This window comes from Podarcis vaucheri, assembly GCF_965113315.1.
Source record: "Podarcis vaucheri genome assembly, chromosome: 7".
In the NCBI taxonomy this organism is placed as follows: Eukaryota; Metazoa; Chordata; class Lepidosauria; order Squamata; family Lacertidae; genus Podarcis; species Podarcis vaucheri.
In genome coordinates this window covers 36,501,400-36,524,261 of record NC_138765.1, presented here as the reverse complement: position 1 = coordinate 36,524,261, position 22,862 = coordinate 36,501,400, and the positions used below count along the sequence as shown (strand labels likewise).

The window sequence follows — 22,862 nt, the reverse complement described above, 5'->3', positions numbered from 1 at the left end:
GTCTGATTTATTAGTATCACTGCTATTATGTAAAGCAGTGCTTTTATCCCGCTCTCCTCTAAGGGGGGGTGGGGGAGTCTCCCAGGGCAGATAGCAGGCCCCTAACCCCTGGGTTGCAATCTGAAAGAAACGGCAAGAAAGGGAAGAGAACTGAGGAGGGAGTTGGAAAAAGAAGCAGCAAAATCAGGCCCTGGGTCGTCGTCCGCCTTCAAATCCCCTTCAAAGCAATCAGCCCATATGGTGGCAGCGAGTCCCACATACTAACTCGGGGCCTTCCACGCCATCCCTCGTTATCTAAGCCCCCCACCTACCCCTCCTTGGGCGCTGGGGGGCTCCCAATGCCCCCCTCCGCTCCCTCCCTCCCTCCGCTCCCTCACCTTTCCTCTCTCTCTGACACACGCCAGCCGGGGTCTGCCTCCGCGTTGCATCAGCTTCCTCGCTCTCGGCGCTCTGCTTGCCAGCCTGGTGGCCTCTGCCCCGCCCCGAGACTGGAAGGGAGGGGCGGGGCTTCCACTGCGGCTGCGTTTCTGGCTCTCTCGATTCATTCCTCCTCCGAGTGGGCTTGAAAGAGCGGCCGATGGATGAATCGGCCGGCGACCCTGAAGCCTTGCGCAAAGTAGAGGAGGCGGAGAAGCGACGGCAGGGAGCTTTGGCGCCGCATCCGGCTCATTGCGGGAAGTCAAGATGGCGGCGGGTAAGTGTGGGAAGCAGCTCTTTCCCTCCGCCGCCGCCGCCCCCCTCTCACCGGGAATAAAGGGGGCCCCGCTGGGGGGTGACGTTGTAGAACGCAGAGCTCTTATTTTGGGAAGGTTTGAGGGGTCGGACTAAGCGGGTTGGGGGCTGGTCTGGGCTTCCGCTCCCTCCCCTCCCCACGGAGTGTACCTGCGGTGCAAGGAGGCGCTCTGAGCCACTGCTCTGGGAAAGGAAGGAGGGCGAGGCGGCCTGGCCAAGTGCAGGGGAGACCCGAGGTGGGGAGCAGGGGGAGGAGGAGGCACCGAGGAATGGAGGCGGGGGAGGCTCCCTCGCTTTGCAGAAACTGCAAAAAAACGAGGCAGGAATTGGGTTTGTTTTTGTAGCTCAGGACGTGCTTCGCTTCTGGTGTGCCTAAGGCGGCCGCCCCAATTATCCCCTAGCCCGTCTTTCCAGGTGCTGCCCCCCCCCTCCACAAAGGGCCATAGAACTGTAGAGTAGGCAGGGGGTCCCAAGGGTCATCTAGTCCAACCCTCAGCAAGGATGGCCACCCAACCTCTGCTTAAAAACCTCCATTGAAGTAAAACCCACCAGCTTCCCAGGCAGTCCATTCCAATGTCAAGCAGCTGTCACCACCCACAAGCTCTTAGTGTTTAGTCAGAATCTCATTTCTTGCAGTTAGAATCAGTTGGTTCGGGTCCTGCCCTCTGGAGCAGCAGAAGACAAGCTTGCTCCATCTCTCCTTAAGGGGTCCCTGTGTGAGGCTGAGAAAAGGGGTGGGGCCCTGTCACTGAACTATGTTCATTTCCCCTCACCTAAACAGCAGAATTCAGCAGAGCTGTGTTGCCCAAACAGGCTTTAATGAATTCTAAAGCACATCTTCATTTTACTGTAGAGTTGCTATCTTGTTTTGCCCACAGATACACAGTAGCATGAAAGATTAGTGTAACAGTAGCTCATTTGTTCATAAGCTGGTGAGGTGCAAATTTCCTGGTACATACTGTGGAAACTTTAAATCTCAAAGTAGACTTCCCTAGAGAGTCTCTGCCAGCCAGAGTAAACAATACTGAACTTGAGGGACAAACTGGCTGAATTGGTCATTTAAGGCAGGTTCCTCTGTTCCTTTGTAACACAGTTAAAAGTTATCCTGATGTGTTTGTAAACTGTAAAAGTATCAAATCTGAAAGTGACTGAATTTTCTTCTTGTTCCAATTTAATGTTTTAAAAAATACTTGATTGTTATTGGACAGTGGCCTTGTTTGCACTTTAATAATAATAAATTAATAATAAATTTTATTTAGACCCCACCCTCCCCGGCCAAGACCGGGCTCAGGGCTGCTAACATCAGGTATAAAAACAAAAGTGAAAATGCAGTCTGCAAGTGCACAGGGAGACAAATGAGGCAACATTGCTCCTCCTTGCGCCTGCAGTGCTACTGAGAGCTACTAGGGTTGTATCTGAACATTGGTTTAGTAGTTCCAAACAAATCACAAGCCAGAATTCAGATATAATCATGTTTGGATGTGAGCTGTATCTTAGATCTCAATAATGCAGGAGTGGGGAAGAGCAAAGTGACTGATCAGTTGCTTACAATGTTTTTTTGCCTCACTTGGAAGCAATCCTCATAGAGAGCAATAACACTTTCAAATAAATGTGCTTAAAGCTGAAACCTTAATTTTGCAAAGGGTTCAAAGAACCATGTAAAGTAGATAACTAGTATTCCTCTTTACAGGTGATTGTAAAATAGAGTTCTTTTTGAACTCATCTCTGATCTAGCACCTCCAACTCTTTAGCGCTGGACCATGCTGGCTCTTAAATTTACATTTATAAAATGTAAACTTTGGAGTATGTGTAAGAAAAAAGCATACCATTTAACTATCTCTATGAAAATTTCTTTGTTTCATTTTTTAGTCAGCTTTTCTGATTTGTATGTGAGTTAAATAATGTTTTATTAGAACAGCTGTAATGAATCTGAGTGAGACATTTGTTAGGTAGTGTAGTCTTCAGAGGAGAAGAGCAATTGCAGTGGAGTAGATTTCTTCTAGCACAGATGCAGTTGCAGGGGAAGGAGAGCATGAGATCTCTTCAACTAGCTTCTATTTTGTCCTTTTCTTTCTTGCAGGCAACTGAGAACCACTTTGGCTGAAGGGAAGCCTTGAGTATAGATTTCCCTTGCTTGGCTTCTTCTAGTTTGGAGTGAACATGGTAGCAAAGGGTTACTTTTAAAAAGGAAAGAAAGAAAGAATCAGTGCAAGCAGTATCATGGCAAGTAGCACTTTCCGCACCCGTTTAAATCTAAAAGTCACTTTCTTAAACGATTTAGTTTCCAGGAGCAAGCGGTCCTTCGAAGAGTTTCAAGAGGAGGAGCAACCAGACACAAAGAGACACAAACTCTCCTGCTTGCCTTTTGGTGCACTTGCAGATCCTTCCTCATCAAGCAATGGAATAGCAGTTTCTGCAGTGTGTTCTGTGGCCACCAATGGACAGCCTGATAATAGCAACACAGATGACATACTAGATGACAGCTTACTGGATCCTTCAGATGGGGAACTCTCAGACTTTTCCACTGGACTCACTTCTGAAGCTGAAGATGAACTTTTATCAGATAGTCAACCACGCTGCCCGGAGACCTCAAATTCCATAGCATTTGAACCAGATGCAGAACATGTTAGAATTTTGTGTGCATTAGGATCTTCTAAGCCTTCTGGTACTCTAGATCTAGAGTCTAGAAAAACAGAGCCACTGTCTCCAGCTGACCCTTTAGTCTCCTCAAGTGCTTGCAGAAATGACTCTGAAAGTCCAGAAAGTGGGAGTGACTTGAGCACAGGGTCTCAAAACCAAGCTGGATTTGGTTTGGATTCAAACAGTTCTGTTCTTCCAGAAGCTGTGCCAGTTGCAACAGCTGCCTTGAGTCTGCAAAAAGATAATGTGTCTGGGGTATTGGATAAAGAAGCTGCTCAGGCAGTGGTAGACGATAACTTGGAAAGAGTGAGACAACTCATGGCAAAACCTGAGAGAGCTGAAGGGCCCTGCAAGGAACAGGCTTCCCTGAATCAAAATGACCTAGGAAAAGAGAGTGCAAACAGCCCACCACAAGAGGCTGAAGGAGATTTGGATTCTGCTGGCTTGTATGAAGAAGCTGCACCATCCTGTTCTACATCCATCAGTGATCAAAGAAAGGCAAATATGGAAGCTCCCAGCATCAAAGAGCCAAATTGGTCAGCACCGCTTCTCCTGGTGCCTACAGCTAGGCTTGCTTTCTTGAGCCTTGGTGTGCTATGCTCTCCTTTCTCCTCTGCATCTGTTGTGTGGCTCTGCACCCTAGGTGGGAGGGGGTTGTATTTCATGTTTGTATGTGCACAAGAATGCTAAAGCCTGCCGGGGCTTTTCATGTATCATTTATTTAATAATAATAATAATAATAATAAATAATAATTAATAATAATGTATCCCTTTGCCTTGCACTAGATCAGGCATCCCCAAACCCGGCCCTCCAGATGTTTTGGGACTACAGTTCCCATCATCCCTGACCTGTTAGCTAGGGATGATGGGAGTTGTAGTCCCAAAACATCTGGAGGGCCGAGTTTGGGGATACCTGCACTAGATAGTAGCAAGCACACAATTAACTGCTGAAAGGGGTTCTTGTGTTGTTTATATGTCCCAAGTTTTCAGGAGAACCAGTGTGGTTCTGAAACCGCTTGACAAACTTGTTTCTTATTCACCACATAGATTGCTCTGTTTATATTCTTCTATTTCCACCTTTCTCCCTTCTTCCTTCTGCTGCAATGCTGTTTCTAGTTTTCCTGCCAAAACATGGAATTCTCAGCCATGGAAGGTGTTGCTCACTTGCTGAGATCTTTGACAGTAATGAGGGCTAGAAACCTTTCCTCAAAACCAGGAATTTAATATTCTCAAGAGATCTTGCATATATGTGGTGGTGGTACATGATGCCTACAGTCTTATGATGCCTTACATCTTGCAAATGGAGAGAGTTGTGGAAATGTGTCTTATTTAGATTATGGCATCCATGTAATGCTGCCTTGTGTATAAACTGATTCTGCCTTATTTAATAGTTTATTTATGATATAATTTTTTTATTCTTGAAGATGAGCTAAGCATTGCCTCCTCTTCCCCACATAATTTTGTTGTTTAACAGATTTTCACCAAACTTTACATGGGTTGTTTTAATTTTTGTGAAAACCATTGTGGGAGATTTAATTTTTCAAAAAGTATACCCTCCCAAGCTTGGAACAATTTTTCATTTGTTCAATTTAAAAGGTATGTTCTGCTGAACTGTAAATTAAACCTGTAAACGGACTCCAAAAGATATGCATGAAAATAGTAAACAAAATTTAATGTTAAAAACAAGTTTATGAAAAGCCAGATGAATAAAATCAATAGCTAAAAGTTTATGCTAAATTATGGATTGAAAGTACCCTTCAGTTATTGCAAGGTGTAAGGAACAACCTCTAAAATCATGCCCTCTAGTCTTAGTGTGCTTAAATTCTCTCAGTAACACATCATATTTGTCTAGCAGATGGCTTTGCAATTCTTAGCAGTTTTGTCATTTTCTCCCCCATCCTCCAGCCCTGTAAGGCCCCGATGTCGGATATACATTGAAGAGGCAAAACTTGAGTCCAGCAAGGAAAAATACATCAATGCTGTCCTTGCCCATGCTCAGCATGCTGAACTCATAGGTAAGCTGGAGGTGGAATAAAAATTTTTCTGGGGTTCCTTTTTTCTGCTGGCATAAAGTGTTTCCATTGGGTAAGGGTTGATTCAGAAAGTGGTTCCCCCCCCCCTTTCTCTCTGCTGGAGCTGGAGACCTGGTGGCATGGAATTTTGTGCAATTAATTTTTCCTTTTGTACCTGCACCTCAACCTAATTCGGGTGAGACAGGAGTTTTTCACCTGACCTTCCCTCATATTTATTTATTGCATTTATATCTGTCCTTCCTTTATCCTGGCTTTCAGGGGATTAACTCATCTTATTACTGCAAAAAACTCTGTGAGGTAGTTTCACTTAAGAACGAGCTGAAAGTCTGAGAAGTCTTTGTGGCTGATCAAGGGTTTGAACCCACATCCCACAAGTCTGCCCAGCCCCCCCCCCCCCAATTCTAGCTACAGTGTCCTGACTCTCCTGGGACAGGCAACTTGCCTTTCTTGCCAAAATATCATATGGCCATTTTGCTCAGCAGCACTTTTGTGATACTGGATGCCAGTTCTTTCTGCCACAGTGTGCACTGCATTATAAATTAGTGGTGGGCAGGACGGAGGTCAAGGGAAGGACACAGGTTGTTCTAGATGGCCTTTAGATTCTTCGAGACACTCTCCCTGGAGTTGTAAAGAGGAAGTCAGCCCCCTCTGCCCCCTATCTTCCAATGGTGGTTTATTTATTCGTTTCTTCGGGGGCAAATGAAGAGACCTTTTCAGGAAGACCAGTTATGTTGCTTCTTGCCCAAACTCATTCAGTCTGTCTGTCTGTCTCTCTGCACATGCAATACTAACAAGGTGCTGGGCTGCTTCCAGTGTATGGATTGAGGACAAATCATGTGGGCAGAAGGAAAACTCTCATTAGGATCCTATTTTTCTTTTTTCACTTTGCCTTTCAAATTAATATGCAATGTGTACATTCAGAGTTCTGGCACGTCACACCAAAATTGCTCATGAATGCTTTGTGTAATGTGCACAAGCTGTTTGTTTATTAGCACAAACATGTATTATCTTGGGTAGCTTTAGGCATAGAATTGGTGGTCTGGCATGGGAAGGAGAGGCAGTCCTAGGCCAGAGCAGGAATCAAGGCTCTTGGCTGCTGTTCAAAAAGGGGACTCTTTAAGTAGCTCTGAGTTTTGCTATGAGCCTGGAGATGGCTTGAGACCAGTTTCCCTGTGGCACAGTGCACCAGTAAATGCTAAATGGGAGGGGGAACTGGTGGGGGGGGGACCCTTTCCTGTGCCACTGCCTGGTAAGGACAGGCAGAAAACAGCTGAGTGATGGATTTAACTCCTAAAAGAGGCCCCTCTTACAAGTCAGAACTTAGGCTGCTGTGTGGCTCTCCTGGCAGAGAGCCTGGGAAAATGAGCAAGGACAAAGGATTACCTCTTGTATGTGCCATGGATGTTGCACTTCTCCCATGGTATGTGTCCACATGTGTGAGAACACAATACAAGGACAAAGTCATTCCTGCTTCTTGCCAGCAGGTGGTGCCAGAACACAGTGGAGGAAGTAGAGCACAGCCAGAATGCAGCCAGAGAATGACTTGACTGTGGCTGACTGGGCCTGTTAACCTGTTGTTGTTACCTTGGGCATGCAGCTTCCACTGGCTCCTGGGGACAGTAGTGGGTGGCAGTGACCTCACCAGTCTTCCAGTTGAGCCTTGACTTGGTTTTTAAAACATGGGTGCATTAAAGGTTAGGGCTTACTTCATGCATGGCTGCATTGAATCGGTTATGAGGCTTTTTAAATGCTGGTGAATGTAAACATGGGAAGCTATTTCAATATCCCAGCTTGTGATGGGGAGGCAAACTCCCGTTGGTAGCAACTCTTTGCAAGTAGCACTAGACACCCTCCGCTTCTGCACAGCCTTCAGGCAACTAAATCATCACTGGTGTTGAAGATATTGTTTGCTCCAGTGAGCCAGGGAGGAGCAGGGTATAGGTTTGTGGAAAGATTTCTTACTTCCTGCCTTTCCCTGACTGAAATTCTCCGCTCAGGAAATTAGCTTTTACAGGTCATTAGCAGCATAATGGGGCATTTCAAACAGTGCATCTACAACCTGCTGTCCAGAACACTTCTGAGGCCTCCCTTATCCTGAGTTGGCATGACTCATCCTTATTTGGAAGATCCATTCTAAAGAACAGTGTGTTTCAGTATTTCACAGGAAATGTAATTTGTGCTTCCACAGTAGCCATTTCTTCCCCAAAACTCAACATGCATGTTTAGACCATCACCATAGGATCCTTACATATTTGACTTCCTCTGTGTAATACACTGCCTAGCATAGCGTTCCCCAGTCTGGTGCCCTCCATGTGTTTTGAACTACCAGCACCCAGCAGCCTCAGCCCTACATGGTTCAGCTGTCAGGAGTTGAGAGCCAGAGGGTACCCAGTTGGGGAAAGCTGGCTTAGAATGTGTCTAGTGCCAAATATGCATCTTTTAACTTTATTGAACCTCAGGGGTGGCCTATGTGGTACCCTCTACAGCAGCTTCCATTATCCCTAGCCATTGGCCATAGTGGCTAGAGCTAACAGGAACGGAATTCCAACAACATCTAGAGGGCATTGCATTACCTACCCCTGTGGTACCTGATGCAAACACACTGGGTTGCATTGCCTTGCTCTGCCAAATTTCAGATGAAGTCAATGAGTTGCAGCAGCTGATGTTGACCGTGACTGCTGAAAACCGCTACGGGGAACCCGGATTTGCACACCCAACAGACCTGACCGTAAGGTACTGTGTCACCCTTCATGAAACCAAGGGCAGCAGGACCCCAGTGGCAGGTTTACCTCCTTAAGAAACAGAATAACTTGCTTAAAACTGTTTTCGATAAGATAAAAAAGCTGCTGAACGAAGAGTCTTGTGGCACTTTAAAGACTGACGCATTTGTTGTAAGCTTTTGTGCACTAGAGTCCTCTTCAGATTCATTAAGTCACACGTACCTGTTTGGGGGGTGGGAATAGCAAACATTGGGGTCAAACAGCATTGAAAGGGGAGAGAAATGCAGAGTGGTAATTTGCAACCACAGTAGTTAGTGTATGAAACAGGGGAGGACAATTGCTTTCCTATCCTGGTTGGGGGCTTCCCAGATGCCCCTGGCTTAACTCTGTCGGAAACAGTGCTGGTCTACATACGGACTGATTCAGCAAGGTGTAGTAGAAGAAAATCTTCCAAAGGACAGATGGGATTCAGGGTGGGTGGGATGGGGTGCCTCCTTTGCATTTGCACTTGCTTTACATTGATTTATACTTACTGTTGTTCTACCCCTAACCTGCAGGAACTATGCGCAGCGAGCTAAGAGTGCAGCCCACAGATGTTCCCTTGACCAGTGGGTCGATAGGAACAATCGCAACCTCCGTCGTTTTGAGAGTGTCCCTGATCGCTTCAGGCGCAGCCCTATCCCAAGCTAGAAGTGTCTCACCATTGAAATTAAGTTGTCTTTTATCTGCGCTTCAAAGTTGATTGTCAGCTTCGTTATTATTATTATTATTATTAATTTCAGTTTTTAAGTTAAGGCCAGTTTATAATTTGTTTTTGTTAGCATTTTCTTTGTTCAACTTGACCTTGAAGTTGTCCTCTGCCAAATGTTTTATATATTTTTGGCATTTTGATGTTTCACCAAGCAGTTTGATACTGTATGCTGTGCCAATTTTTATAAATGCTTGTGCCTTTGAAATACCTTGCAGTGTGTTCTCCTTCTTCCTCCCTGCCTCCCAGTGGGTGATTGACTGGTTTGCATGTGTGGCTCAGTTATATGTTTCTGTACCGTTTTTAGAAGTCTGGAGGTGAATTAAGACATGAAGGGTTACAGGCAAAGTATTCATTTCACATTACACACAAGAGTTTTGTAATCGTGGCAGCTTACACATTCAGTTGCCAAGACCTCAAGTAGTGAGAGATGCAGAGGACCTTTAGGGGTGAATGAGAGGTATTATTCATCCTGTCTGTGAAATGGGTCTTACAGATGGGCTCAGAACAAATCAACGTCCTTCAGTGCTGCATCATTCCCTTAAAGAGGGGACTTGTGTGGTTTATCACATATCAATTTGGAAGCAAAACAGAGCCTCCCAAAAATAAGGTAGTGATTTCTGTACATTTGGAGGCAGGCATCAGTTATCTGCTCACTACCACACCAGTGTGACTGCCTGCTGCCCCCAGTAAAAGAATGCTACCACACGCTCGGGCAGACTCTCACTTGTGCAATAATTTTAGTTAAAAAAAGAAACCGCATGTGTTCTTGCTACTCCGGTCTTCGAGGCAAGATCCCACCTCTTCCTCTACCCCTCTCTGCTTGCTAAGGAGCAAGAGGAAGAGATGGGATCTTTTCTGTCATACAGGAAGCTTTGGAGTAGGAGAAATGCATGTTTTCATCCTTTTCGGAGCTTCAGGGAGCTTTGGATGAGACTCACCTCTCTCCAGCAAGTACAGGTTTCGAGTGAAGGGTAAATCTTCACCAGGGAATGGGAGGTATAAGGGGGGAAATGTCCCTTTTGCCTTCCCTGCTTCTAAAGTTGTCAACCCCCAAGACTCATGCCCTCCCACGCACTTCGGCCTGAACAAGATCACTGTTCCAGACTGGCTTGAACGCTGAAGACAAGCACCTCCTGCAAGATTTTGTTTCAGGTTCAACTCATGGGACACTTTGTAGGTGTGTGTGGTGTGCTGGCCTTTTGTATCATTGAGCAACTCTGAAGCTTGTTTTTTAAAAGTGCTGGACAGCTAATAGCTAATATGGTAGCTAATAGCCACCATAGCTTTGCAAGGAATGCCCCTTCATAATGAGGAAGGGGGGAGACAGAGAAGGTGTTTTGACTTTTCTACCTCCAATATCAAAAGGTAATGTGACTTTTTAAAGTACAGGATGAAGGAGCAGGAAAAAATTGCAATGACGGAGTGTGAAAGACAGTAGTTTGTTGCTCTGCCCAAAACTGCCACTGCTGTGACAGTTTTGCAAGTAGTGCAGGAGGAGACCTGGAAGTCAATTGTCCTTTTAAGGAACAAAGGCAGAGGTGCTGAACTTCAGTCATCCTCTGACAAAAAGCTTCTAAGGAGGTCTCTGTGTGTTTTCAAACATCTTGGGATATTTCTAGGGCAACTGTCACAGTCTAATTGCTAGAAATTAGCCCCCCCCCCCACGCTCCCTGCAAACAGTCTGTGAAGCTATTACTGTGCTGTATGGCAAAGCATCTTCTTGAGTCCTTTTGGAATCAATTGCATAAAGCCTGAATCAATTGAGAGTGCATCAGGGCCCGGACTTGGTGTGTGGGTACTCTTAAGTATATTTTGTTGGGAGTTGCCCAGAGTGGTTGTGGCAACCTAGTCAAATGGGCGTCATATAAATAATAAAACAATAACAATAATTAAGCATTGGGGTCCCCACAGATGAGCACCAGAGTAGAACCACAGAACACCTGCAATACTGAATGCCGCTGTGTACATCCTAAGTGCATTTTGGCCACCACTGGGCCCTACACAGGTTGACAAGAGGTGTCTATCTTTCATGTCAGCACAGCTCTCGGGGCAGGAAATTGAGCTTTGCATCTTTGAGTTATTGCAAACCGATGGTTAAAAACAGTAAATGAGGCACCAGCTTGCAAATGAAATACCCGTATTGTGCGAGTTCACTCCTTCATTGCATTCACATGCGCTCCTAAAGCTGGAAGTAGGCGGCGAATTCTAATGATGTAATTTGCACTACAGCTGGAAATGGGACAGAAAATCACTCACAGCTGAAATCTGGATTTCCCACCTGCCAAGACATTTAATTGGATGTCCATTCTGAACTGGAGCTTGGCAATTGTTGGAAACAAATGCGGGGCAGGTGAGAGAGATTACCATTTTCCATAGAGCGTTATGTTGTAGTCAATCTGGTACATAGGATACCTTATACCAAGTCAGACCCTTATTCGAACAACAATCGACAGCGGATCCCAAGGGTTTCAGGCAGGAGTCTTTAGACTCTACTTGGAGAATGAACCTGGGACATTCTACGTATGGTGCACGTCCTCCACCATGATCCCTTACAAACCATTCCTGTAGTTCAGTCCATACTCTTCTCAAATAATGCAGTACCACCTTGGATCTCATTTTAATGCGTTTTATCTCTGTCTTCCTGAAATCTCCCCACATACAGCCAGCTCTGTTGTATCCTACAGCATGTTCTGATTACGTCTCTGCTTTAAAGATCTCTCTGCAGAGAGTCTGAGGGTGCTTTTTGATCGCTTGACAGTCATCTCTCTGAAGCGTGGAATTGCTTTCAGCCTGTGTTTGTTTCTTCTCTCGCTAATGGCATTTATTGCCGCACATTTTAAAAGGCTGCAATTACAGGGGATAATGATATCACGCACATACTCATATGCACACCCCAACACTTTACCACTCGCAGGATGCCAATTTGGATGCTGAACGTGGAAAGGGTAGGTGAGTCTCGACATCCATTTTCCCACTTTAGGTTCTAGTTGTGGGAGGGGGTGGGAGGGGAAGCTGTACTACTTTAAGGTGTGTCAGACCTGTGCATAAGTCCTGACAAGAAGTTCCAAAGGCATGTGGTGGATGATGTGCCAGAATGGGACTTCCCAAGTCATACTATGCTGTCCAGGGGGATGGAAATACTGTAATATGGAGGGCATACTCTAGGAGGTCTGGAAGTAAGATCCATCAGTGGACCCCCTAGCTCAGTGATGGCCAAACATGGCCCTCCAGCTGTTTTGGGACAACAATTCCCATAATCCCTGACCAGTGTTAGCTAGGGATGTTGGGAGTTGTAGTCCCAAAACAGCTGGAGGGCCAAGTTTGGCCATCACTGCCCTAGCTGCTGTGGCTAACCTTTGACCACCAGATGTTGCAGGACCAGATGCCATCTTTCTTTACCATTGGCCATGCTGTCTGGGGTTGATGGGTGATGTAGCCCAATGACACCTGGAGGACCACAGGTTTCCCTCAGCATCCCCCTTGCCGCTCTTTATTTTCTCCCCCTCCTGCCTTCACCTGTTCCCAATGAGCCATGGGAGATCCTGCCCTCCCCTGTCCACAGTATGTCCTAAAAGAGTTGGGGGGAAGCCATGGTACTGGGAAGATCAGAGACAGCGTCTTGTCTCTTTTGTGCTGCTCCTAGCTTCTGGGGCCTCTGAGTGAAGTCACAACCCCGTGCCCCTTTCTCTAGCTCCCCTCTGGGGTGTAGAGGAAGTGAGAGGCGAGCTCTTGCTTTGTAGCCCTGCTCACAGCCTTTTTGGCAGACAAGCAGGAAATTAAGATGGCTGTTGGCAGGCCCTCCACTGGCCTCTGCCTGACCCAACCAACACCTGGCACTGGCCATGAAAGGATGTGATCAGGGAAGTCGCTGTGCAGCCCTTGGAACACAAGGGGCACACACACTGGTGGAAACTCGGTACCACAAACAGAGCACAGAGCAGTAGCCAAATTAGGTTGAATGTCCACTGCTTGCTCAGGAGTCCAGCTGGAAGGAGGCTCTCCTTTAGCAGCCAAAGATGGAGCACTAAATCAAACCACAGTCCCAAACTACTTTCACTCCCTCTGCGGGTGGGGCCTGAGAAACAGCTGAGTATCATGGGAGCAAACTGTAGTATCCTAATAACTAGAGCAATATCAAACCTGTGGGAAATGTCTTACATGGGGAGATAACTCACTCGGGATGGAGTTCAGATTATGGGTATGTTTGAAATGCTTCCCCATCTCAAAAATTGTGCCCCTGTGGGAAGTGAACATATCAGAGAGCGAAGTTCTAGGCTAGCCCTGAAAAGCTACATTTCTATGTGCAGGGAGTTGTTTTTGTTTTAGTGCAGGAAGCCTCCCTTGCTACTTGCTAACTCAAACTGTATGATCCGAAGAACTCCTGTACAAGGTGTTACTGTGTGCTTATTTTGGGAAAGTCTCATCCCACGAATCTGCCATTTCAGAAAACGAACCCTTCGAAATCTGGCTAAGAAAGCTCCCATCTCCCCATGCAAAAAACCCCAAACCCCAATATATCATGTTTTTCACAAGGCCAGACTGAGGATCGGCGACCTTTCGAAATGTCGATCTCTTTACACTCAAAGGAGATGTTCCTGTCACTGTACATTTAAAAACATGGTTTATTGCTCAAAACTGTTATCACAGGTAACAACCTTTCTGTGTCTAACAAGGCAGACAATCTGCTCTCGGCCATCGTTTTGGCAAGAACTGAGGGGAGTGAGGCCTTTCCTCTGTTTTGCAACACATTGTGAGTAGCTGTTAATTAGGTGGTTCTGGACAACAACTCCCATTAGCCCCTGTCAGCCCAGCTGCGTCCCCAGCATCCTCAGCACTCTACAGCCAGCATGATGGAAATTGTAGTCCAAAACCTCTGGAAAGCACCAGGGTGGTACGGGATGCCATCTGCCGGCACCTTGTGTGGAAGTCGATGGGAGGGGCTGGTTGCAAGTGGCTTTGCGTGGATGTTGGAAGCTTTAGAGCAGGCGCTGACTTAGTCACCGATGAGAAGAGACACAATTTTGAAGAGGCACATTAACACCATGACAGAAACTGAAGCAACTAGACTTCTCCACCTGCAGATGAGCAGGCCCTTCCTGAGTTCAGTGAAGGCAGAGATGAGGGGTACTGTGGAGGGCCTGGAAGCAGGAAAAACACAGCAATGCAAAAAAAGGAGGCGTCATTGATGTCATCATGGAGACATCATCTCTAGGAACACTACCTAGCATTGATACCATGCTTTAGAGAGACCAAAGCACTTGTCAGACTTGTTATCTCCACAGTCCTTACAGCAACCCTGCAAGGTGGGCTTGAAGAGCCTTGCTGGATGGTTCCAGGGTGGGTCTATCCAGGACAGCAGCCTGTCTCTCACTGTGAGCCAGCAAAAAGCCCCTGAGAAGCCCCAAAGCAGGGTATGAGCAGAACAGCCTCTCTCTCTTTCCCCTGAAAAATGGGCATTAAGTGATGCACACAGTCTCAACCTGGGGATTCTCAATTTATCCTCCACTAAAAGGCCAGTATTATCCCTATGCAACCAATTAGAGGTTGAGGGGAAGGATAGTGAGCTAGCTGCAAGTGTCTTGTTCAAGCCCGACACAGGTTTGTGACTGAAGAAAAATCTGAAGCACAGATCTGAGTCTGACTGACTCCTTTTTCTTCCTTTTTTCCTCCTTGTCTCCTGTGCCTTGAGCCTGACATGCAGACATTTAGCAAGTGGAACGGATTCCATGGCTTTATCAATGTGCCAAGAAATAATACATCCCTTATTAATTTGGGTACGTGGAGTGGGGGCAGGATTATTGTTACATGCACAGGAGCAGGGCCAGGGAAGACAGTGGCATCCCAACCTGTGGTCACAGCTCTGTCTGGTAATCACTATGCATACAAGCCCTTCTCCCTCCCTCCTGGCTAGTTTGCACATAAAACACTAATCCATTGTTTGTTTAAGAAACAGTTAACTGTGAGTTAACCCACAGATGATCCTTCAAACCACGATTTGTTTCTTCAAAGTTTAGTATGTTTTCCACCCGCTCTTGCCTCACACCTTTGTTACTTGCCACATGTCTGAATGATGGGGCAAAGCAAACCGTGATTAAGGACGGGTCCTGGGTGTGCACATAACACCCAAGCCATGGTTAAAACTATTCAAGGCTTGTAAGCCAACATCCATGGTTTGCTGGTAGTTGACCATCATTAAGTTGCTTGGCAAGATTAGGATGGTCAAGCAAAAACCATGGTTAATAATGTATAGTTTACTAAATTGTGGCTTAGTGTTATGTGTGAACCAGGCCAACCGTGGAACCGAACTCCCCTGAACTCCCAGTTATTGAGCTCAGCAGAGGAGGAATTAACCTTCAGACCAAGCCAACTTGGCATTTTGATTGAGCAATCAGAAGCCCATCTCTTCTCCCAGCGTGGATGCAAGGCTTCCTGGAGCAACATGCAGAGGGCTTAATACTGAAGCACAACAGGGGAATCTTCCTCCTGCTCCTCCCTTATCACCTTCCACAGCATTGCCATATGCACAGATCTGTCCATTTTCAACCATGAAAAACTTATTAATTGCAGAAAATTGTCTACCACTTCTCCCACCTTTCTGTCAGGAAAGACCAAGGCAGGAATCTGGCAATTTGATTAACCCTTGGGGCAAGAAAGAAACAATGGAAAAGAGAATCTAGGATATGCCTTGCCCTTGTTATACTGTGGGTGAGATGACTACCCTACAGCACATAAGATGGGTTTGGGGTCAGAGCTCCAACTCAAAATGAGGCAAGTTTTTTGAAATTCCAGTTGGTGAACTCGTATGGCTTCCTACACACAAGAACTGTGCCTGGTTTTTTAGTCTAGCTCCCCCTGCTACATGCATTGATCATGCACATATTCCTGGTGCATATCACATTCAAATCCTTGCTCAGCAATGAAGGATACTTGGTGGCCTTGGGTGTGTCACGGCTTCACCTACTTCACAGGGTTGTTGTGAGGCCAAAATACTGCTCTGAGAAAGGAAAGGTCAGGTTCAAGTAAGTGAACCAAATTGATGATTCTGACATTTTGATTTTGTAGAAGACATTTTTAAGGGATTAAAAAAAGTAAGTCTCGTTGATAAGACACAATAAGGCAGTGATGCTAAGTAATGACAAAATTCATAATTTACAGCCCCCTTAAAAACAACCACAGCCCACCCCCTAAATCCAACAGCATCCATAAAGGAGGACGAACCACCTTGAGCTTTTGCTGGACAGTTGGAGTGAGTTTCTACATGGAGTTTTCCCCTCTCCAACCAATTTCAGCTCCTGTCTGAGAGCCTTTGGCCTCTGTGGCCTCTCATGCACTGAAAAGCAGTGCAGTCGCCCTGGACACTGCACTTCAAGGGATGCCACAACAGTCCCATAGAAATGAGTGCAAGAGGTGGGGGGTGCCAAATTTTAGCATTGCACAGGGTGCCACTGAAATTTGAGAGCTCCAAATCCACCCCTGCGCTGACAAAGTTGCTGGGATGACTTGCAGAGCAGCCATCCTGTGTTGGTGCGAGGCTCCCCTATACAAAGGTGCTTGACTTTGCATCAAGCAATCTTGGCACAATGCGAATTAAATTGGTGTGTTTGTTTGTTTTCAAGGATCGAAGTGTAGCTGCTTTGGCACACTGTGGGCGAATTACATCAGACCCGGCTAAGAAGAAATGGTTTGATAAGCACAGATCCGAAGAGCAGATTACAACAGGTTTCACAGCCATTTCCTGCTTTCCAGGGAACCCCTGGGAATCGTAGTTGGCATCTATCAATTTTGGTGATGATGGGCCTTGGCATCGGCAACAGATAATTCCCTGCACTAAAACTAGAGGGTCATCCAATAAAAGTGACAGTGATTTTAGCAGAGGGAAAAGAAAGCAGGGCTTCTTCACACAGAGGATAATTCACTCCAGGCATCTGCTAATGGTGGTCACCAGTTTTCATCCCCTTAGTTAAGGACTGGGGGAATCCATGGAGGGGCCAAGCTGTCAGTGGTGATTAGCTTTACAGGCATAAAATCAATCCCCCATGTCCACAGGCAGGACTAGCTACAAGGGGCCAGCAAGAGAGGTGGGCCACCACCACAGTTGTGCCCTGCTTGTGGGCTTCTTAATCGGCTCCGGGCCGAGTGAATTCCCAACTAGGTAGCCCAGGGACTTGGGACCTGTTGGCTGATGGCAGATCCCATCAGCCCCTGCAGCCAGCCTGGCCATCCGTCAGGGATGGTGGGAGTGTAGTCAGTAGCATCTAGAGGGCCACAGGTTCCCCACCCCCAAGACCACACCTCAGGCCTGGCTCAGCAAGGTTCTTCTGAATTTGTATAATCTCCAGCTCCTCACCAAACTAGTATTCCCAGGATTCTTTGGAAAAGCCATGACAATAAAGTGGAATAAAACCAAAACAAGTTTGCAGCCTAGATGAGGTTCACCCTGGGAGAAAAACACCAGATGTTTCCACCATTCTTGTCTATAGTCATCGTCAGATCTCTTTGCTGTTCTACAGAACTGGAAGATTTGGGGTTAGGTTTTTGTGTGTGGGTTTTTTTTGCATTCTCTGTTGGTTATCCAGTTGGAGAAACAACATTAAATATACACCAAAACTTGGGAGGAAATAAGAAACTCACAACTGCTCAAAGTAACTTATAATAAGCAGCTAGCGGAGTCCTGAGAGTCCAGGTGGAAAAATGTGTGCTTCTGGTTTCTTTATCTCTTTGTTTAAAGCAGCCTTCGCTAACCTAATGCCCACCAGCTGTTTGGGACGACAGCTCACTTTGTTGGCTAGCTGGGACTGATGGGACTTGTAGTCCAAAATAGCTGGTAGGCACTAGATTGCCAGAGACTGTATTAAAGACACAAAATTGAATGCCTGCAAACAGTTGTTTCTACTTAAAGCACAAATGGCAAGACGTCTGCGTGGGATTCCTAGCCAAAGTCATTGGTTTGGTCTGTGGTCAGAGGGGACAGAGCGTTCTCCAGCGTTGTCACGAAGAGATGGAGGCAGTCGTGTCTGGAATCCAGGATAGCATTTCCTACTGAAAAACTGAGCTGTGGTAAGAAGAAAGCAAACCAGGAATGAGCCGGAGCATTTCCCAAGAGACGAATGTTTCAGGACAAGACAGAGACAGACGGTCAAGGTGAAAGATGACGCTCCTCCTAGCCCCACCAGCAAATGCCCATTTGTTGGTGTGTGGGACACAGCCTAGTTCAAAGTATGCTGTAGCTCAGTACATTACCTAGTTTCTTTTCTATCCCACATGGAGATGGGCTTGTTGGGTTTTTTCCTCCAGGGTATGGAAGGAAAGGCTTGTGCTACAGTCTGCAGCAGCTGAACAGAACTCTTTCCAAACAGCTCTGAAAACCTTTCACTTCCCCAGTTGCCAAATCTTGGAGGGAGGGAGGGAAAGAGACAGAGAAGGAGAAACGGAGTCCATCCATCAGGCTGTCATGCTTCAATGATATTCACTGAGGGCTTGTTTTTTGGAAACTAGAGGAGAGAGAGAGAAAAAGAGAGAAATATAAGGTACCCAGGAATGTGAAGTCAATACACCCTGGGAGAAATGGAAAATCTGTAGTCTGAGGGCTGGAGGTGAAGCTAGGATTAAACAGATGGTGTGTATTTCACTTCTATCTGAAATACAAGGAATAAGCAATCAATCCACCTTTCACACTAAATCTGTATAAATCAGTGTTTGCCAACCTGGTACCCTCCAGCAATTCTGATGGAAGTTGTGGTCCAAAATTAACTGGGGAAGGCCACTATAGTTAATAACTCTAATTCTGAAGAAAAGGTGTTTCTATTGTTTTGGGATGTTGCATGCATCTCAGCAGGCACCATCTTTGAAGGAGTATTTCTCCTATTTCTCTCTTGGGGGGTGAGAGAGAGAGAGACTCTTCCAAAGACTTATAAGTGTTATTTGTTAATAGATTTATACTCTCCTGTTCTGAAGATTTTTCTTTCCCAGGGCAGCTTTACAACATACAGTCAAGCCAAAGCAAAATGCCATCAATAAAAAAACTCTTGATTCAGCATTTTAGCACCAGACCAGAAAGACTGGGTGAAGCTCACCAGTTGCATCAATGGGGCATTCATGTGACCCCCTTGGAGCTGCCCTGAGAAAGTATCTCCCTTTCTGACTTCCTTTGAGAGCCAGTGTGGTGTAGTGGTTAAGAGCGGTAGTCACGTAATCTGGGAAACTGGGTTCGTGTCTCCACTCCTCCACATGCAGCTGCTGGGTGACCTTGGGCCAGTCACACTTCTGTGAAGTCTCTCAGCCCCACTCACCTCACAGAGTGTTTGTTGTGGGGGAGGAAGGGAAAGGAGAATGTTAGCCGCTTTGAGACTCCTGAAGGGGAGTGAAAGGCGGGATATCAAATCCAAACTCTTCTTCTTCTTCTTCTTTGGAAACACCTGGAGTTGTGCAATTGTCATTGTCCCTTTGATTAACACACTGAGGTTTTCCAACATGGTGGGGGGCCCTTATGTGTCCTTAAGTGACTTTTTCTGCTACTGAAGAGACTGTCGCTGTGGCATGAATAATTCCTTCAACAGCAGAGTTAGCAGAACATGAAGGAGGTTTGTCGAAAGTTGATGCAGGGTCATGGCTGGCAAGGGCAAATGGCTACGGCACAGGGAAGCTGGAAGCATCATCACGATTAGTAGAGGTGAAGAAGATTTTATGAAGTTTGGTCCATTATAGGCAAAACCTTAGTTGGCATTGGCCTTTGACAGCATCCCCCACCCTACCTGGTGGATATTCCAAGCTCCTTCCTTGAGCCTCACTTTCTGTTTTTGAAAATCTGAGTGTCTCTCTAGCTCTGTTCTTTCCAGAAATAAAATGGAAACGGTGCCAGAAGCCTTTGAACTGATTGCTATGGGAAATGTTAACCCCTCCAGGGTTCTGGCCAGTGCCTACAGAAGCACTGAACTGAGATAACTGACTTGGCACATATTGGCCAGTCCACCTAGGAGCTGGATGTGAGGGTTTGTATATTGTATTGGGCTGCAGGGACAGGACAGTGTTCTTGTTGGTGTCCGCCCAGCTGCCTCCCTGGCTGAGCGGCCAGAAGTGGTCTCTGGTGTGGTGTGGAGAATCCCCAGGACACTAGCTTTGGGGGTCTTCAATATCCATGTCAATACTGCCATGTCTGGACTAACTCAGGACTTGATGGCTGCTGCAACAACTGTGGGTTGTCTCAACACATCATGCACTTGACATACTGCAAGCCATACTCTAAATATGGTTTTTACTTTAGAGAGATGGAGAAAGATCCAACAGGTGTTTTGGTGGGGGGATGGGCTGTTGATTATCACCTGGTTGTTATGGGTAAGGTTTTGCTGTGACTTAGGTCTGGCCCACCCATGAGGCAGGGTGAAGGAGCCACCTTGGGTGGCAGAAACCCCTGAAGCAGCTCCCCTGTGGGCACACTGCTCACTCCGCCACCTCTGCCAACATCAGTGTTGATTTCCAGAAAGATCTTGAGAGATCTCACTGAAATCTTGCAAGATATTGAGATCTCACATAGTGCGACTATCGCCCCAAGCAAATTAAACAGAGACAAAAAGCAGGAAGCAGACACACACCCACACCAAGGTGCATACATCTCAATTTAAAATAAAAAAACCAGGAGGGGCATGGGACCTTGGCAGCCACCAGGGTATTTTTGAGTGTGCCATGGTGCCCGTGGGCATCACTGGGGTGGCTGTGTGTTCAGAGGCAGAACATGGACTTTCAGCTCCAGTCAAAGCAAAGGCTACTTTTAGAGAGGTTGGTTACCTTGCCTCTCCCCCCCCCCATTCCTGGCCCTTCTCACCTTGCTACGCAGGAGGCCCCCGCTCTGGTGTTCGGGGGTGCTGTTTTCTGAGGTGCTCTTGGTTTTCTCCTTGTTGTTATTTGGTTCGTTGTCTTTGATGATGTCGTACTGCCTGCAGAACAGGGCGATCACCCCTGAGGGGGAGAAAAAGCATCACAGGTCCCTCTGCCTTCCAGAAGGGCAACCAGGAGTATCGCCTGAACACCATTTGTTCCTGCGGCAAACCGTCAACCGCCTGGGGCGCTGCCCAAGGAGCTGTGGCTGACTCAGCTCCCTTAACCAGGCCAAGGTCTGCAAGGGAGTGCAGCTGGAAATAAAAAGGTAGCGCCTGCCAGCTCCCATCTCACCCCAATCCGACATGAAGTTTAACTGCATGGAACTGTATTTGTGCAGAATGTTCCATGTCACTCCTTAGTTGTCTCCTCATTAAAAATGTAGACCTATCTCCCCCAACCTGGTGCCCACCAGATGTTTTGAACTACAACTCCCAACAGCCACAGCAGCACAGCCATATGATGCTAGGGCTGAAGGGGACTGTAGTCCAAAACATTGGGAGGGCACAAGGTTGGCGAAGGCTGCTTTAGACCTTCTCTGGCTGTCTCTTTGGTGTTATTCTGTCAAGGTCTATTATTGGCATTTGTACATATTTTTATATCACAACTGAAGAAACAAACATTATTCCTCCCCATCAACTGAAAACAAAATAACTGGGACAGGCATGATGGTGACGGAAGTGTTATAAAATATCAGCCACATTAGAGGGAGTGAATATGAGGGAAATTATTCACTCCCTCTATCTCAGGCTGTTTTGTGGAGTCTTTAGGGTTCTGTCAACATTTCTGATAAAGTTAATTATTGGCAGATTAAAACCAACCAAAACACAGCAAATATGAACGTTCCATGGCCTCACAGCAGCTCAACCAATAGCACCAGAGGCTTCATGGCCACAAGGATAATACAGTAAAGGCTCTCCAAATAGCTAATATCTATAGTTGCTCAGGGACGCGGGTGGCACCTGTGGGTTAAACCACAGAGCCTAGGACTTGCCAATCAGAAGGTTGGCGGTTCGAATCCCCGCAACGGCATGAGCTCCCATTGCTCGGTCCTTGCTCCTGCCAACCTAGCAGTTCGAAAGCACGTCACAGTGCAAGTAGATAAATAGGTACCGCTCCGGCGGGAAGGTAAACGGCATTTCCGGGCACTCTGGTTCACCAGAAGCGGCTTAGTCATGCTGGCCACATGACCCGGAAGCTGTACTTTCCCTTGGCCAATAAAGTGAGATGAGTGCCACAACCCCAGAGTCAGCCACGACTGGACCTATAGTTGCTCAGCTTGTACCAGTGAGTTGCCCATCGGGATAGACTAGTAGTAGCCAATATGTTTGCCCTCCTAGCCACCCCTGATTATAGGCTGTGCTTTCTGGGGATGATGGAGTTGTAGTCCACTGCCTACCTGTTATACGTATAACCTCCGGAGGAATTATTTCAGGTGGCAAGTCAAAGGGTGGGCTGGCTGACCTCAAAGGTTACACAGTTCTGTTTTAAGCAAAGTAGTTTTGGAGTGTCACTTGTGCGAAGGGGCTGGAAGGCAGCCCTGTCTGCTAGCAAGCAAAAAGCAGGTGTTTGTTTGGCAGGGCACACACACCAGGGTGGTGGGGAAGAGGAGGGCAGTGGAAAATTCCTTCATCTCAGAATCCAGGCTGGGCACCGGTGACAAACGGAGGGGATGGCAGCATTTCCCACAACAGCCTCCGTGCTTTAGTGTGCTTGAATTGGCAGGCTTTCTGCTTGCGCGTTGCAAACACGATGTGACGGCTGTAGCAGGAAAGGGCAGCAGTGCAAACGACCCATCTCTGCCCCCGTAACACGCTCCGAAAAGAGGACACGTTTCTACGCTCTTGGTAAAGACTAGATTCAAGAGGAAATGCTGCCTTGTGCTTGTAACCGAGGCCTTGGTGCTGGTTCTCCTCTTTTTTGGAGAGATTAACATGGCCAAATCATCAGCCCTGCAACTCAGTTCAGGGGAGAGAGCAGCCTTCCTCACCCTGCTGCATCAGGTCAGAGGTTTTGGCCTACAATTCCCATCAGTCCCAACAGGCGTCACATGATGCTAGGACTGATGGGAGCTGTAGTCCAAGACCAGGTTGCACCAAGATTGTGTAGGATCAG

The 22,862-nt window shown here is 46.7% G+C and overlaps 2 protein-coding genes across 3 annotated transcripts in view; one reads left to right on the top strand and one right to left on the bottom strand.

The window, feature by feature from the left end:
• Positions 1-548: 548 nt before the first annotated feature.
• S100PBP (S100P binding protein) lies at positions 549-9,083 on the top strand. Of its 2 annotated transcripts, none has more exons than XM_082233080.1 (5): positions 549-694; positions 2,813-3,908; positions 5,278-5,387; positions 8,042-8,138; positions 8,683-9,083. In XM_082233080.1, exons 2-5 carry the CDS (start codon positions 2,953-2,955, stop codon positions 8,813-8,815), a joined length of 1,296 nt encoding a protein of 431 aa, XP_082089206.1. In that variant the 5' UTR covers positions 549-694; positions 2,813-2,952; the 3' UTR covers positions 8,816-9,083. The 2 variants fall into 2 exon arrangements, with proteins under 2 accessions (XP_082089206.1, XP_082089207.1); XM_082233081.1 differs by lacking the exon at positions 549-694 and adding an exon at positions 1,153-1,876.
• Positions 9,084-13,480: 4,397 nt separating this feature from the next.
• The window catches only part of FNDC5 (fibronectin type III domain containing 5), a 32,703-nt gene continuing 23,321 nt past the window's right edge, over positions 13,481-22,862 (bottom strand). The window contains exons 5-6 of the mRNA XM_082229552.1: positions 20,695-20,828; positions 13,481-18,367 (exon numbers count right to left, since the gene is read on the bottom strand). Coding sequence (XP_082085678.1) covers positions 18,326-18,367; positions 20,695-20,828 — 176 coding nt within the window. The 3' untranslated portion in view covers positions 13,481-18,325. The remainder of the gene's footprint in view (positions 18,368-20,694; positions 20,829-22,862) is intronic.

Bases quoted from the DNA above. Each gene is read 5' to 3' on its own strand.
- S100PBP (XM_082233080.1), top strand. From the start codon at position 2,953: ATGGCAAGTAGCACTTTCCGCACCCGTTTAAATCTAAAAGTCACTTTC. The intron at 5,388-8,041 runs GTAAGCTGGAGG...GCCAAATTTCAG, and splicing joins TCAGCATGCTGAACTCATAG to ATGAAGTCAATGAGTTGCAG. The intron at 8,139-8,682 runs GTACTGTGTCAC...CCTAACCTGCAG, and splicing joins CCAACAGACCTGACCGTAAG to GAACTATGCGCAGCGAGCTA.